We start from the raw sequence: 17,804 nt of genomic DNA on the forward strand, positions 1-17,804 counted from the left end.
TAGATATTAAGATGTTTCCCCGTCTTTTTAAAATATAGGACTGTTCGTAAGAAAAAAAATATCAAATCTTGTATGTAGGAAATGTGGAAGATCAAAAGGTTAGTCGAAGCGACATGAATTTGTTTAGAACAAAAATGGTATTCGTTATCGAAGGAATAACATTTTTGTCTACGTGATTCTTTTCATTACGTGAAAAGAATTTGTTTGAAAAACTATGAACGTCACAGTATCATTCCTACAGAGGTCAAATTGGAGTTTCACAATTATGATTTGATAAAAATATGACATAGAATAATCACGTATTTAAACTAAATTCTATGACCAAGCAGAAGAATGCGATGGGCTAGTAGAGTATAAAAACATCAACCATTCCTTGTGCATTTGGATTTCAAATCCAATATGGAACATCTTTTATCTCATTGAAACATACTCATTCAATATAATCCATCTGTGTTATTGACGATAAACCCTCTCCTGCAAAATGTTGGTCTGGTATGTAGGAACAAGAAAGAAAATGTTTCATAACAATAGGAAATTGGAATAATATTGAATTTTGTATAAACAGTTATAGTCTTTTGAATTCAGAAATATAGACATACATCTTCTCTTAGGAAGCGATATGCGTAACATTACAAGGATATCAGCAAAAGTCTCGTATCATCATCGTCATCATCATCATCATCACCTTTTGAAAGAGACTTAACAACAGTCTACCAAAAGTTGAAAGTACATATTTATAAAATATGCTTCATAACTATATAAAGTACATATGCCTAAAGTACATATGTATAGGATATTATAATTTTGTTCATGCTAAAGAAAGTAATATTGCTAACTTACCTAAAATTAGTTTCCGCTGCTGTTTTCACCCATATTGTATACCATAGGATTGGGGGGTCACCAATATCTCCATTTCGTTGGTTCCATGGAGTCCACTCAATCGTCATGTTTGTAGCTGATATTTTATTCCTGGGCACCACAGGTTTAGATCGTAAAACAGGCGGTTCTACAATAAACAAACACATTTTGAAATTACATGTTATACAGATATTGTAATACTGGTGACTAATTTTGATTGATATTCGATTTTTGATATATCTGATAATATACATTATATATATATAGTTTATTCAAAGAAGCAAACAATTAAAAAAAAACAGAGAGGAAAAACACAAAAAGACGAACGCGAGGACGTGCATAAGAAATATATTAATGAGACATTTGGTGAGGGGAAAAAGTTGTTAACGTTTCGAGTATAAGCTCTTCGCCGGAAGCAGGAAAGTCCAAAGAGAAGGATGGAAAAATAAAGAAAAATCGCCAAAAGTCCACGTGCGATTACATTTCTGATATATGTGTGTATGTATATATATATATATATATATATATATATATATATATATATCAGAAATGTAATCGCACGTGGACTGTTGGCGATTTTTCTTTATTTTTCCATCCTTCTCTTTTCCGCTCATCAAAAGCATGGAAGGAAGGTGTTTCAATTTGTGTATCCCCTACAACTACGCCACATGTGTGTGTGTGTGTGTGTGTGTGTGTGTGTGTGTGTGTGTGTGTGTGTGTGTGTGTGTGTGTGCGTGTGTGTCTGTGTCTGTGTGTCTGTGTGTCTGTGTGTGTGTCTGTGCCTCTGTGTGTGTGTGTGTGTGTGTGTGTGTGTGTGTGTGTGTGTGTGTGTGTGTGTGTGTGTGCGCGTGTGTCTGTGTCTGTGTGTGTGTGTGTGTGTGTGTGTGTGTGTGTGTGTGTGGTGTAGTTGTAGGAGAAACACAAATTGAAACACCTTCCTTCCACGCTTTTGATGTGCGGAAAAGAAAGGAGGAGTCTCGGGAGAAGTTGAATCACGGTTTGTTGACCACTTTTCAGGGGAGGTTAAACTGGTCTCTTCCCAATCACTACATAGAACATTCAGCTACAAAATGATCAGTCACAAATTAGAGAGTATCATATTTGGCAGTTCAGTTTGATTTGCATAATTGTGCTTATGACGATGGTCATTAATTAAACAATATACAAGGTGTTCGGAATAAATTTAAGAGTTTGCATAAAAGGAAAAGAAATCAATATGCCATCCCGCCCCCAATTTTTTTAAATACCAATTAGATTATGGCTGGGTAATAACAGTTTACTCAATGCAACCGCCCTCGGCTTCCACCCCGGTCTCGAGACGGCTTCAGAACCTGGGAAGGTCTTTGAATACTTCCTTGGTCTTGGCTACCCGTTCGGCTTTGGTGCTGCCGACAGAGTGGTTGGTTTCTTCCTCGACCGTGTTCCACTCATAGTAATCCATGGGGTTACAATCAGAGGATTTAAAGAGCGAGAAATTGAGGCTAGTGAAGTCGTAAAAATTCTGACAACCACTTTTGACTTTCCGGAAATACGGCAAGGATTCGAATCCTGCTGCCACACATATAAGACTTCCGGCAGCAACCCTCTCTAGACAGGGATTGGTTACAGTCTCCAGCAGCTTCGCATAACCGTAGGAATTGAGCCGAAGGACCTATTCAAAGATGTGTGGAGGAATTTCGGTGTGCGAACGATGTCAGAATGTTTTTTGTGTCCCTTCCTGCTGGCCACAGATTCGTAGTCTCCATTTTAGCTGTCCACGCCACGTCTTACAGCCTTCACAGTGTCCACAGAGGATTGATCAGCGGTCATGATATCCGCATTTTGATATCAGGTGCGAATCATCATGATAAAACTCCTTTCCAATATTCAGATGACTTTTAGTTCTCCTTGTTATCTTTTTTTCAACTATGACCTTAATCTTAATCCTCTCCAACAGCGTTGATTGTTCACCAATACATCAAGCTGCTTCTAAAAAGACAGGTGGCATAGAAACTCGTCAAATTTAGCCCGAACATCATGTACATTTTATTCCCAATATCGTGTAAATGAAATGAAATGTAATACATTGAACTAAGCCCATCTGTCAGTCATACTTTCCTTCCATACTTTCGGCGGCTCTTGACAGAACGTTTCACGGTCAGTCCTCATTCGTCACAGACGTATCAGTAGAGAATTTTCAGATATGACAGAAAGCTGAACAAAATTAGGCTAGAAACATAATGGATATCTCAAGTTACTGTTTGAAATTTCAACAGCGCACCATCAGTTAAACAATAAACACTACTTATTACGGGATACTTTATGCAAAACCTAGTGTTAATTAGAGAAGGTTAGATATATATTTTTGCACACATTCAAATCATAGAAACAATCTATATACATTATTTCATCCACAGCTTCTCTTTATAGCATGTGTGTGTGTATGTATATATGTAGGTATGTATGCTCAAACACATACACACGAACGCGTCCACACACACACACATACACACACATGGAAAACATTACACTCGTCGTACATATAAGTTATTTACGTTATATGGAAGAACATAAACTTGATCTAGTCGTCATGGACATTAGCATTTCTCATTCAACGTTGAGATCTCACTTTTGCACCGAAGATATAAACGTAAACAGACGTGAATTTATGGTCGGTTGTAAATATGACTCGATTTACTCGTGAGAAAAATTGAAACTAAACATCTACGTATACACATTGAAGTATTCCCACGTGAATAACGTCTGCTGAAAAACTTTTTAACCATAAGTTCTTTTATTTCCAATCAGCTATCAGCAAATGACAACCATCATAGATTGGAGTAACAACTTTCTCTTATCTTTGCAGAGGTTATCAATGTTTATTTTCTCTTCATGATTATATTGCTTTAGATATTTCTCTCATTGGCAATGATTGATCGTTTTATTTCAGTATTGTTAACCAATCTTGAATGTAAAATCATTGTTGCGTTAGTACTTACTCACATACAGGCAGTCAGAAACACTCGTTTATAGTTGGAACTACATAGATTTACGCAACTATAAACACACATACACACTTCTGTAATCGTATATAATTACACAAGCGTTATATTAATTTCATAATTACGTAATTAGGAAACATATGCAATACAAGAACTAGAAACCAGAAGGTTCTCCTTATAGAATCAGCATTATCAAAATTACTTTAACAAATAAGATAGTGAGAATAACAATTTGGAAAAGGGAGACAGTATTGGTGCCATGTAGATATTGGTGAAAAAGCATATATTGCTTATCAGTTCCAGGAACAAATTTTATCAGGGTCAAAACTGAATAACTCATGAGATTAAGATTTCACATGTGTTTTGTTTTCTCTGCATGAATCTATATATGCATGTATACAAACATATATACATAATTGTGTGTGTAGATATATATCAAAACAGTATGATATTTAAATTCGTTGGTACGCTTGGTAAGCGGGATGCTAGTCGTATGCCATGTTCGCCATGAGGTATTTTCCAACCAACTGTTGCCCGTATACAACATCATACCACGACACCGCGTGACCTTCCTTCCTCGACCAATCCCAGCCCACCTTATTGCAATAGCAATCAACTTCTGCCATTCAAAATCAAAATGGCTGATGATTAACATCACGCTAGAAACTCAAGAGTACCAACGAATTTGAATCAAACTGGTTTGATCCATACATGTAACTCCCAATAACTTGGTTGAGTGCCCTTCTTTAGTTTGTCCACTCACTCGTAGGTAGATATATACACACACACACACACACACACACACACACACACACACATATATATATATATATATATATATATATATATATATATATATATATATATATATATATATATATATATATATATATATATATATATGTATGTATGTATGTATGTATGTATGTATGTATATATATATATATCGATTTCTATGAAGAAACTAAAATATAGAGTTCGAGTGAGTGAGAAAGAGTCAGGCAGAGAGGTTATATAATATCCGAATAGGACTAAATTAAAATATTGTGACATATTCAACGCATTGTTATAAACGAAAGTGAAAGTTCTATTGCTACGTTTTTTAACAAGTGGATATCGACCTGGAAGTTATCCAAGAGAGGGCAACAGATATAAGATAACAGTCATGAAAATCAGCAAGTGTTCTTGCTATTTACAATATAAACCATGGTTGCAGACAGTGAGAGGAAAAGAAATCATTCAATGTGTAAACATAAATTTGTAAGCATTATTAACTTTCAGGGTATGCTCCATATAACTGGCTTCCTTGTAAAATGCAGAGGATATATTAATGTCCCTCTGGAAAGGAAGGTGATCTTCATTGTTAAAACATTGTTAAAACATAGGTTCGAAATATTTGTTCCTAACTGTACAAAACTGAAAATGTCATTTAGGAACCCAACGACTACCTCCAATGGATTTGCATTTGCCATCTGTCAGTCTGCATACTGATTATTAACACTATATTGTCCGTTAAGACATTAACCATCCAGTAACAGCTAGGGAGCTTAATCGTCATACTGGCCAACAAGAAAACTGATAAAGCTGTAAGTCACCGTCTAGATGGTGCCTTTCAGATGATCCTGTGTCGATCCGTTGTGATGACAAAGAATTAAATGTTATTTTTTTAACCTTTAGTACACTGTAAATACATCATGTCACCGTAGGAGTTTTCCCCCTTGTAGTAACAGGGCAGGTGAAACAATCCTAGAGAAAATGCAGTGTGTTAAAGTTTAAGATGACTTAACAGCGTCCTGGTTTTGTTAAGGTAGTTTGGTGGGTGCTGAGGTAGTTGTTGTCTACTATTTCTAGGTGGTAAAGTGGCCAAATAAAGTTTCCTCTTTTTATTTATGCATATAATACAGTAAGTATTATGCAGTATGATAGAGAGTATATTTAATATCTATATGAAGTCAATCGAAGTGAAATTATTGTTTTATTTATAGAACCAAAACTACGTGGAAGGTAGAGTCTCTCTTGAGAATAAGTAAAGGTGACCACCAGATTGCAGGACGGTAATAGAGAATGCGAAAGGTTCTCCTTTCTTTATCATTACTAAGCATTTTGATGCTTACTACCTACCATCGATTATGCAGAGAGACTTGAAATGGTGACATTCTCCAAGATCTTCATGATATTCCCTCATTAATTTTGAATTTATACTACAAAAATGTACACAGCATTCATAAATCCATAATCAGAATTGTTTGTCCCACTGTGTACAGAAAGTGTTATATTATAAGTATATGATATTTTACAGAAAAAAATAGATCGTTTATATACTTTCAAATAAGTTTCTGAAGGTCTGGGCACAATCTTTATATGTCAACGAGTTTACAAAACATCAAGAATTATTAATCCCTAGATTACTCAACGTAATATTCATATTATATGTTGTCATCTTTTTTTCTTTGGTTTCCTTTATTTAGCAAACGGAAATTATGTTTCATGTTCTTCAATAATGCTACAATTTATCAGTTATTGCCAGTCAAAGAAAGTTGGATAATTTTCAAGATTAAAATAGCAAATATTTTCGAATGAAAAAATACGTCAATCTGAGAGTTCACATTGATTATCATCATCGTTTGAGCATGAGTTAACATTTACATAACTTACATTTCAGTTCCAGTAGCGATAAAAGAACATTGTATTTACGAACACTACCTCAATAACACTAAAACATGAAAGCCACTTTTGCTATCAATGCATGTTACCTTCAAGAAAAAGGAGAGAGTGGTTGACTTAATAGCTCCACATGACAGATTCTGTTAAATAATTAAGTGAAGTTTTGAGGTATCATGGCTCTTACAAGTAGAGAGTGGTCATTGACTGGGATATATCCGGATACAGGTGGCTTGTATGGTATTCCTTGAAGAAATTTGTCCCTGCATCGTTTGAAGGTGAAGGGATATTTCTCTTTGATTTCTTTTTGGGTTAATGTTAAACAGAACGGAACCTATTGAGGAAAAGTGATTCTGTTGCTGTGTATCTATTTTGTGAATCTGAATTGTGTAGGTGACGCATGGTGAAGGACCCCAGTACACATATTTGTTCTATTTAAACGTACGATACTTACAAATCTAAAAACTGTTTCTCTCTATGAAATACACAAAACTATACATTCATATTTCTACACTTACACAGACCATTACACTTATATACACCATTAATGGAACCTGTTTTATCATGCTCCTTCCTCTTTTCTAATATTTTATTGCATTGTTTTTTTTTTTTTACCTAGAATGCCATACATCTTAAATAAAATTAATTTTACTTATGTAATCAGAAGCAAATCTAAATTTATAAGTATCCCTTTAAGAAAGAAAGAAACCAAAAATGGCATGTATATGAAACGGATACGTATACGTAACTTGTAGACACCCTGCTATAAGTTGATATAAAACTTTCCAAAATAAATCAAGAGACATACAAAAATATAGAAATAATCAAAAAGTAATCACTACACTGGTAAATCTCGACAGCAGCTAATAGCACCATTACAATAACCAATCGAATTGATACCATTATGATTATATGCGAAAAAACACTGAACTACAAAGACATTCATAATAAACAATGAAAAATGATTGTGTTTGAATGAAGTGTTTGTTTCAAAACTGTATATACTTAATACATCAAATATATAATTAACATATTACTCTGTTTTAATTATGGTTGATATTTTAAAAACAAACATATCAAAGCATAGTCTTCTGATCACCACTCCACTTCGCATGAATTATCAAAGTTCGCGCCATTGTTCCACATGCACCATTTCCTTGTGTCATGTTTATTGTCCAAAAGACGTTTCTACTCGTTGATATTAAGTTTTACAAATATCATCGCTAAAAAAAGTCTAATCTGATCGGAACAGGTCTGTAACTGTAAAGTTACATACCAGAACAGACTGAATTTCCCATGTTATGTCTCAAGCTACTGTTATCTAGCACCTTCGGAAGATCTCTACTCAACCGCTACACAACTGCTACTCGACTGCTACTCAATACCCCTACCACGGCCAGACTACTTCTATTTATATGTCTTGGGAGATCCTACTTCTTCGTCTGGGGGCGTCGACACATCCCACTGAATAGGAAAATACAATTTTTTGTGAAATTTGTTCCTAAGTTTTACAAATAGTCTCTGGTCTTGTTTGAAAGTCGTTATATTTGCCCCCGGGAAATCATTTTCTTGGAAAATTTCACGTCATTTAGAATTCTCTACGTACACAACTACCTATACAAATTATCATCTAAATTCATGAGGCAAGCCCACTTTAGTTATATTCCGATTTGTAATCATACAATCTACAAAAGAAAATGGTAGTTTTGTTTGAGGGCAATAGGTTATTTAATTTATATGGACGGTAACATGTGAATACCTGCCGTAATTCAGCAGAAAGGCTCGTATTTTTAGCATTGTTTAAACACAATATATTTTGTGCATATCATATAAATTATAAAAATAGTGGAATATCATCTGATGTTAGACCGTATTGTGTATTAAAATAGAGAAACATTAATATGTTGTTTTGTTCATGATGCATGTGATGTGTGCAGGAGAGCAATATTTTGACTGGTTGTCGACTAAAACTATAATGGAGATTACGAGCTGACACTCAACACGCTAGAAGTAGCAGTGAATTCTTGTTTAAAGTGTATCCAGTTATATTAATAGAATGTATAAAGCATTTCAAACATGCGTTATGGACATTTATTTCAAGGGAAATAACCGTTCCATCATGACATTTGGTGGGATTACAAATTTGAATTTGAAACTAAGAAATGATAACGAAAAATGCATAAAATACACTTAAGTCAACATTTCCTAACTTTTGTACTTATTGCAAAGATTTAACAAAATTTTATACGTAGATTAAAGAACCGATTAGTATAAATCAGAAAAGAAGCCGGATTAGTTACAGTTTAAACACTTTGTAAAAGTCCAAGTTCCGTACAGAAGTATCTGCTTTGTATCTAAACTTAATCTGGAGTGATGACAGTAAATCGGAGGGTGAGTGCTCTTCAAAATTACAGAAACATTTACAAACACAACAACATGCCAATGGAGGAGCCTCTCGATGGTCGCTCCATCGGCTAATATTTGCGGTCAAATATTCTTCAAGCACAATCTAGTTTCTTATACAAGCTAGGACACATTGAATAATTTAAACATGTACATCTATAAAAATTATGAAGCTATTTAAGGTTCAATTCCTTTAAGGGAATGTCTTTTTGGTTAGGAATACACTGGAGATAAACAATTATCCTTAAAGAGAGATACACTTTACGGATGAATGGGGAAAAATTGCCACCATGAATCAGGTAAAAATGTATGAGATACCCTGATGCAGTAACAAGCAGTGGCTCTCTAATTGGAAGTGTTATCATGTTCTTTGTTTTGTCTTGGTATAAAAGAGGGGCTACATCAAATATTCTGCTCAATACCACAAATTTGCTTGTCAGTTGTTTGACCTTAACCAGCTGAGCAGGTCCCTTAGCGAGAGAGGAATTCTTTGGGGTTTGAATAATTCACCTTCGGAAATATGGTCGTTTCGTTTATCATCCTTAAACAACCCTTATTCAGCGACCTTTTGAGGATGGGTCACTCGACCCGAAGAAAATTCTAACTGGGCTCTACCTGGAAAGTCATGCGCTGTTTATCTTAATATGTGACCACCATGTCGCGCACATGTGGTTGTGATGCATGTACCTGGTGTACCTTTATCAAACGGGTAGTCATGATGGGTATACATGGCTTCATATATTTTACCCCAGTGTCACTTTGGTAGCATGCACTACTCACTAATTCAATAATAATAATAATAATAACGATCCAGGATAATCGACCGGACATAGTCATTAAAGACAGGGAAGAAGAAGAAGAAGAAGAAGAAGAAGAAGAAGAAGAAGAAGACGACGACAACGATGAAAACTGGGATGGTACATTGCTGGCCTTGTGCCAAATTTGAAACAAATTTAATAGTTTAGGTACCAGACCAGCAAATTCGAGGGGATTAATGATGGAGCCATCGTTCACTTCAGAAAGATTTAGAAGTCCTAAACATAAGAATTGTTCTTAATGATATCTGAGAACAATATATGTTTCAAGGAAATAAAAATAACATGAAAACACATTATGGAATTTTCTGATTAAAATTTCGCTTCGAGTGATTAGTGGAAATATTAACTTCTATTAATTTAGTACTTTTCTGATCAAAGAGGTTTCCGTGCACAATTCATTCCTGAAATAATCAATATATTTTGGGGGAAATATGATCTTTGAAAGTAATTTATAATTATGTTTGCTCTTATAGGGGACAATAAAGGCAAAAAAAGGTCATATATATTTTTTCTTCCTTACTCTTGTCAATATAAAAAAATAGAAGAATGAATTACGAATTATTTTTCCTCGTTTAAATGTATAAGTAATTTGTTTTAATGGAAATTATGTTTGTTAAGTGTTACTTGATGATTGCTTATATTGTAATCAAGAACGGCATTGGAAAACAGTAAAACGAATTAAGACACTTTCAACCCCGGATATGGTCCTTAGTCCGATGGCCTGACCCAAACCCTCACCAATAACACGTTATTTAGAATAATGTACAAGAAACTTTTCAGATCAATACTGATGGAAATGTAATAAATCATTTCCGGAACTGACACAAGTTTCTCTGTATATATTTTAAATAGAATATCGACCACCACAAATGATCGAACATATAAAGGAATCTACGAGAGAGAAACCAAAAGGAAATTACAAGAAGATAGCAAAAGAAACAGTAAAAAGGTGAATGAAAGTGAACGTGACAAGAAAATCTTGCATAAATAAATTCAGCCCTTTATGTTATAAAAGCGACCCACAAAAGAAATAAGGCGATGGGTATCATAGTGTACGAGGAGGTACCCAAAAGTAACCGGAAACGTTCTCTGTGAGACAAGCGCGTTGTAGTTCAGATTTTCACCGATAGAAGTCACTTGATGCGACCCTCAGGCATCAGTCTATCGACCGGCTTCATCCCGTGAGGCCGTCCAACAATGTGGTGCGTCTTTGTTTTGCAGTGCGTCTCCCTTGTTCGTCGGTTTTTGAGACAGCTGAAGCGAAGGAACAGCGTGTTTCTGTGAAGTTCTGTTTTGTCATGCTTCAAACAGCTTTAAAATGACGCTGCCTTGAGCAGAACACAAGTTTACGAGTGGTTTTCATACTTTAGGAATAGGCAGTTTTCGATTGAAGACCAATCCCCTTCAGGACGACCGTTGACCTCTCGAACGAATGAAATTGCGAAAATTCGTGAACTGATCTTGGAGGACCATCACCAAACAATTGCCGAACTTGTCGATATAACTGGTGTGTCCTGGAGCTCCTGCCAACGAATTTGGAGTGAGGAATTGCGAAAGAAAAGGGTTGCAGCAAAACTTAAACCTCGCTTGCTCACGAAAGCTGGTATTTATTTACTCAACCCTGAATGGATGAAAGGCAAAGTCGATCCCGGCGCCATATGAACTCAGAACGTAAAAATGGTCGAAATACTAAGCCTTTTGCCCGGCGTGCAAATGATTCGGCCAGCTTGCCGCATTAATAAAGGGCATTAACAACTCGAACGGTGGGAGTGTCTTTGTAAACGATTTATTGTACTTAATTTCGTTTCAGTACAGCTGGAGTTGAAATTTCATTGGGATAACTGATGCCGAAACCAATTTCTTAGCAGTGGAATCAATCATTTAATAGCTTCTTGAGTATTTCAGCTGAGATTGTGAAAATCTTCTCATTCTTCGTTGAATGATAATTATTTCGATGACGTCTGTTAAACCTTTGGGACTTATAAGGACATCATACTATTGTATTTCTATTTGTCAACAAATGTAGGGTATTTGTGAACTACGATAGAGATCAATAAATTTACCAATTTCTGCATGATTTACAGATCAATCTTGATGGGAAATTGTGCAAGAATTGCTAAAGGAAGTAAGGTTAACATTTCAAAAAATAGAAGAAAGCGTGATGTAAAACGCCACATTAAACAGCTATCAATATTTGCAATTACGATTGTTGTACAAAGTGATTGACTTTCTCTAATTAGGAATCAATATATAAGGAATGGTCTAATTTAAACAATTTATTGTTTCTAAGAGGCCAGGTCAGGTATGGGTGAAGCGTGTCGCTACAACCTCCATTTGTCGGTATTTACTTGGCTCATCCGGGGAAACTTTCCTAACAATGTCATTGTCAGTTCCCGTCTAGGTGAGAAGCTTCTCCTAAACACGGTGACCATGTGGCAATGGCTGACTAATAAAAACCGTCACCCCAGCCAGATCCTCAGAGAAGAGGACACGATACGCAGGATACAATATTGAAAATCGTACTGCATGACCAATTAGTCTGAGCTGATGCTCCCGAATCTCGCAAGCAGAAGACGCAACCCAGTTTCTGAATATAGTCGTTTCTAAGAGGTGTACATCATACTTTGAATGAGCTGCGTACCATAAACAAAATGCGTACCATAAACAAAATGTTGAAAGTGTGATACTGACAGGAGTGTAAAGAGATGTAGTGATTCGAACAGACGTCGGCACTGAAACTGTTTATTTCTGAAATTGTAATATTGAATATGAGTGGAGTTTCAGAAGAAAGCGAACACTCTTCTGAACTACAATGCTACGTAAAAGAAATTCCGTTCTTGAGAAGTTAACTTCAGACATATGTAGTCCTATTTTTATTACAAGACTTACTTTAAAAATATAGAACAATTCCTAATACTAGAGTTGACTAAAACGACGAGATAGAAGAATTGTTACGGCACCAGACAAAATACTTAGAGGCATTTCTTCCGACTTTACGTTCTGAGTTCAAATACCGCTAGGATCGACTTCACCTTTGCGGTTGATAAAATAAGTACCAGTTACCCAAACCCCGAAATTTCTGACCTTGAAATCTATATCAGAGGTGATTACATTTGTAAACTTTCGAAAACAATTCCAATGAAACTAAAAAATAAAGAAGAAGACTCACCATACAGGTCGACAGGAATCGTAAGAGACGTCTTACCAGACTCGCCATCCATATAACATGTATATTTCTCATTTTTGGCCACAGAATTTACTTTAAAAATATTGGCCCGACTATTTTTGAATGTTTTTAATTCGTGAGATTCACTTAGTGTAATTTGTTTCTTAACAGAGCTCCTGAGAGTAATATCGTTTCGCCGAGGAGTAGGAAAGGCTGAAATAGTGCAGTTGAAAACCGTATATTCTCCGGGATTCACGCGTTTGTTCTTAAAATCCACGATTCGAGGCTTCGTTACTGTAATAGAAAATAAAATTTAATTTTAATAATAGAAATATATATTGATGTAATGTCTAATTAAATCAGCTTTATTTGGCTTGACTGCTTTCATTAAAATAATATATAAAGTGATTAAATCTAAAATTTGAAAATTTGACGTAACTGTTTTGAATCTATTAGTCTGAGTTTAGAATGAATTATTGAACAGAGGTGATTCGAAATAATTTATTAGCTGTTTTTCATAAGCTATCGTGATGTTTATCAGGAAATATGGAATAATTAATCATACTTCGCACGTGTATAAAATTCATCTCAATTATTTATGCCAAATCATTTGTCGAATTATTTTATCGAATAACATTTCATATGACATAAAACGAGAGAGAAAAGAAATTGAGACTAATCTAATACACTTGAGAAATATAAATTATGTGGGTGAAGATTAACGGCCTTGACCTTTTCAGGCCTTCTATGATTAGTTAGATCAATGTGGCTGAAATTCAAGTACAACTTTTCTGGTTTGATGGCGGTCAGAGTACCAAAGGAATGAAGAATGAAGTGTTTATTACGGGATATAAATAAGGTGAACTATAATATACACTAGGAGGAAAAGCTGTAGTAGTAGTAGTAGTAGTAGTAGATTTTGTTGCTGTTGTCGAATGAACAGAGAGAAGGAACGGCCATATTCAATATAGTAGTCATCGTAATATTTGCGAACCACTGAGGCAGCGAGCTGGCGGAATGCTTAGCGGTATTTCCTGTCTTCACGTTCCTACTTCAAATTCCGCTGAGTTTGACTTTGCCTTTCCTTCTCTCGGAGTCGATAAATTAAGTACCAGTTCCGTGCTGAGGTCGATCTAATCGACTGGCCCCCTCCCCCAAAATTTCGGGCTGTTTAGCTTTTATTGAAGAAATAAATCTAACCTACTGAGATTTAAATACAAAATTTTAAGATATATATTAGAATGCAAATTCTTCAATTCTTCTACCATGTCTGGCCTCAAATTAAAATAATATTTCCAGAAAGATTAGGACCATTCTTATATTTCAAAATTGGTATAGGTATGTAAATAGAAAATACCAATTTAAATATCATGAGATGAAATATATTTTCAACGTTATGTCTTAGTATTATTTTATATTTTCACTTCATTTGTAATTTTCTGTTCTTCACAGATTAAGTTTATAGATTATTGTTGTTGTTGTTGCTGTTGTCGTGTAGGACCACTTCATCGGGCAGGCTTGTTTTCCAGCCGTAGCCATTCTGCGTATTTAGAATGTCTTTAAATTATTCGATGTATTATTTCTACTTAAAGGACAGCGTAATTTGAGGACGCTGTGGATGCTATTTCTAGCTGCTCAATCAACCACGTGGATCCTACCTCAATGGTCCAGAGCTCTGTTACTTGACAGACTTTATTTACATTGGGTTATCACAAATTGTTTTATAATTGCAGATTCTATTGTAATTCCTTTTGCCATCCACCTGCCTCCAAGCGAAACAGTAGCTGTTGCATTTACTGCATCCTAGCAATACCTTATGAAAATAAACTACTCTTTCGATATATGAGCACTTATCATTATAATGGCTGCAGTATTGACAATGTTGCAATTAATAAATGCAACTTTCCCACCTGCTAAGAATTTTAACCAAATTTAAACATGAAATATTATAGTTTAATACTTGATAGAGAGACAGCATTTGAAAATTTCAAACTGTATCTATATTGCCAATAATAACATTGTATAAAGACATATTTAACTATTTTAAACTAGTGACAGCTTGTGATTTTTAAGGGGATTAAATTTCGAGTCTAACGGTGTTAACAGAGCTGGAGTATGTTGAAAAGTATTTGTGTGACATGCAAAATAACATCAATATATGTCTTAATACATGTTACCATTGGATGAAACATCGGGATTTAGTACAACTCGAATACAAGAATAAATGACCGACAATATTTATTGAAATAGATTAAAGATCTCAAGCTCAGAGAGGAAGAAATTTAAACTGGATATAATCAAGGTATCAGAACCAGAGATTAAATTAATGAATTTGGTGGAGAGGGGAGACAACAGGAACTACACAGCCATTGTCATACTACACATTCATCATTATGTATGAACAGCTATGCGCGCGCACCCGCGCGTGTGTGTGCGTGTGTGTTTGAAATCCATAGGTTCTCGATAACATATATATCTGGCTTTAATCTTAGGGATTGGAGATATGTCAAAAAGCTGGAGCATCGCCAAATAGAGTTTTGGAGAAATATCAATTTAATAGAACTACTTATCTTAATAGACGACGGCATAAAAGTGGTTTCCCGTAGTTAAGCATCCCTGCTATCGTGGTTGAATGGTATCTCTGTAAGTCTCAGAGCGATTGCCTTTAAGAAGACTGTGGCGAGGTTTAGTTTTCCTTGTTTGAGTGCAATTGACAAGTGTATATCTGTATACATACGTTATTATTATTATTATTATTATTATTATTATTATTATTATTATTATTATTATTATTATTATTATTATTATTACTACTACTACTACTACTACTACAACTATTATTATTATTATTGTTAAGGCGGCCAGCTGGCAGAATGGTTAGTTCGCCGGGCGAAATACTCAGCGGTATTTCGCCCGTCATAACGATGAGTCCAAGTTCTTCCGAGGAAAATTTTGACGTTCACCCTCTCGGGGTCGATAAGTTAAGTACCAGTTGAGTATTGGGATCGACGTGATCGACTGTCCCCTCCCCACAAAATCCAGGCCGTGTGTCTTATTTTATGTTTGACTTTTGCTTTGCATTTGTACAAGTTGGCTCCAAGTCTCACCCACAGACCTCAAGAGACAAGTTAGAAGTTCATGTAGGTGTTATGCCTAGGGTGCCATATATTTGGTTTTGTATGTAGTGTTGTTCTAGAGAATGTTTAAGAGAACATAAGAAAATTACGAGTTTAAGAGAACATGAGAACAATTGAGATTACATAGACAGTATGTTACTTAGGATATGGGCAGTTCCCATGAGCACTATTTTTTTAATTTCTGTCATTTTAGGGTTTCCTAGTATTTGTGCAAGGTAGCAATCATCCCCTTTTGCTATCATTCCTAGGGAACCTATGACAGCAGGTATTGTTTTAGTTTTCAGGTTCCACATTTTGCTAATTTCTATTTCAAGATCTTTATATTTGCTCAGTTTTTGGTAGGTCTTGACAGATACGTTTATATCGATTGGGACAGTCATATCAATGAGGAGGCATGATTTTTGTCTGAAGTCTTTCAATATGATGACTGGCTTATTTGCATCTATCTTTCTGTCAGTTTGAATGGTGAAGCCCCATTATTATTATTATTATTATTATTATTATTATTATTATTATTATTATTATTATTATTATTATTATTATTATTATTATTATTATTATTATTATTATTATTATTATTATTATTATTATTATTATTATTATTATTATTATTATTATTATTATTATTATTATTATTATTATTATTATTATTATTATTATTATTATTATTATTATTATTATTATTATTATTATTATTATATTATTATTATTATTATTATTATTATTATTATTATTATTATTATTATTATTATTATTATTATTATTATTATTATTATTATTATTATTATTATTATTATTATTATTATTATTATTATTATTATTATTATTATTATTATTATTATTATTATTATTATTATTATTATTATTATTATTATTATTATTATTATTATTATTATTATTATTATTATTATTATTATTATTATTATTATTATTATTATTATTATTATTATTATTATTATTATTATTATTATTATTATTATTATTATTATTATTATTATTATTATTATTATTATTATTATTATTATTATTATTATTATTATTATTATTATTATTATTATTATTATTATTATTATTATTATTATTATTATTATTATTATTATTATTATTATTATTATTATTATTATTATTATTATTATTATTATTATTATTATTATTATTATTATTATTATTATTATTATTATTATTATTATTATTATTATTATTATTATTATTATTATTATTATTATATTATTATTATTATTATTATTATTATTATTATTATTATTATTATTATTATTATTATTATTATTATTATTATTATTATTATTATTATTATTATTATTATTATTATTATTATTATTATTATTATTATTATTATTATTATTATTATTATTATTATTATTATTATTATTATTATTATTATTATTATTATTATTATTATTATTATTATTATTATTATTATTATTATTATTATTATTATTATTATTATTATTATTATTATTATTATTATTATTATTATTATTATTATTATTATTATTATTATTATTATTATTATTATTATTATTATTATTATTATTATTATTATTATTATTATTATTATTATTATTATTATTATTATTATTATTATTATTATTATTATTATTATTATTATTATTATTATTATTATTATTATTATTATTATTATTATTATTATTATTATTATTATTATTATTATTATTATTATTATTATTATTATTATTATTATTATTATTATTATTATTATTATTATTATTATTATTATTATTATTATTATTATTATTAT

At 32.7% G+C, this 17,804-nt stretch overlaps 1 protein-coding gene across 17 annotated transcripts in view; it reads right to left on the reverse strand.

Annotated features, from left to right (window-relative positions):
• Window positions 1-17,804, reverse strand: part of LOC106878895 (receptor-type tyrosine-protein phosphatase kappa) — a 594,862-nt gene that overhangs the window by 236,704 nt on the left and 340,354 nt on the right. For all 17 annotated transcript variants that reach the window (XM_089356042.1, XM_089356041.1, XM_089356040.1 and 14 more), the window contains 2 exons: window positions 12,891-13,181; window positions 841-1,006 (listed from right to left, as the gene is read on the reverse strand). In XM_089356042.1, the coding sequence (XP_089212168.1) occupies window positions 841-1,006; window positions 12,891-13,181 (457 nt within the window). The remainder of the gene's footprint in view (window positions 1-840; window positions 1,007-12,890; window positions 13,182-17,804) is intronic.

This window comes from Octopus bimaculoides, chromosome 8, assembly GCF_046866305.1.
Source record: "Octopus bimaculoides isolate indiv1 chromosome 8, ASM4686630v1, whole genome shotgun sequence".
Lineage (NCBI taxonomy): Eukaryota > Metazoa > Mollusca > Cephalopoda > Octopoda > Octopodidae > Octopus > Octopus bimaculoides.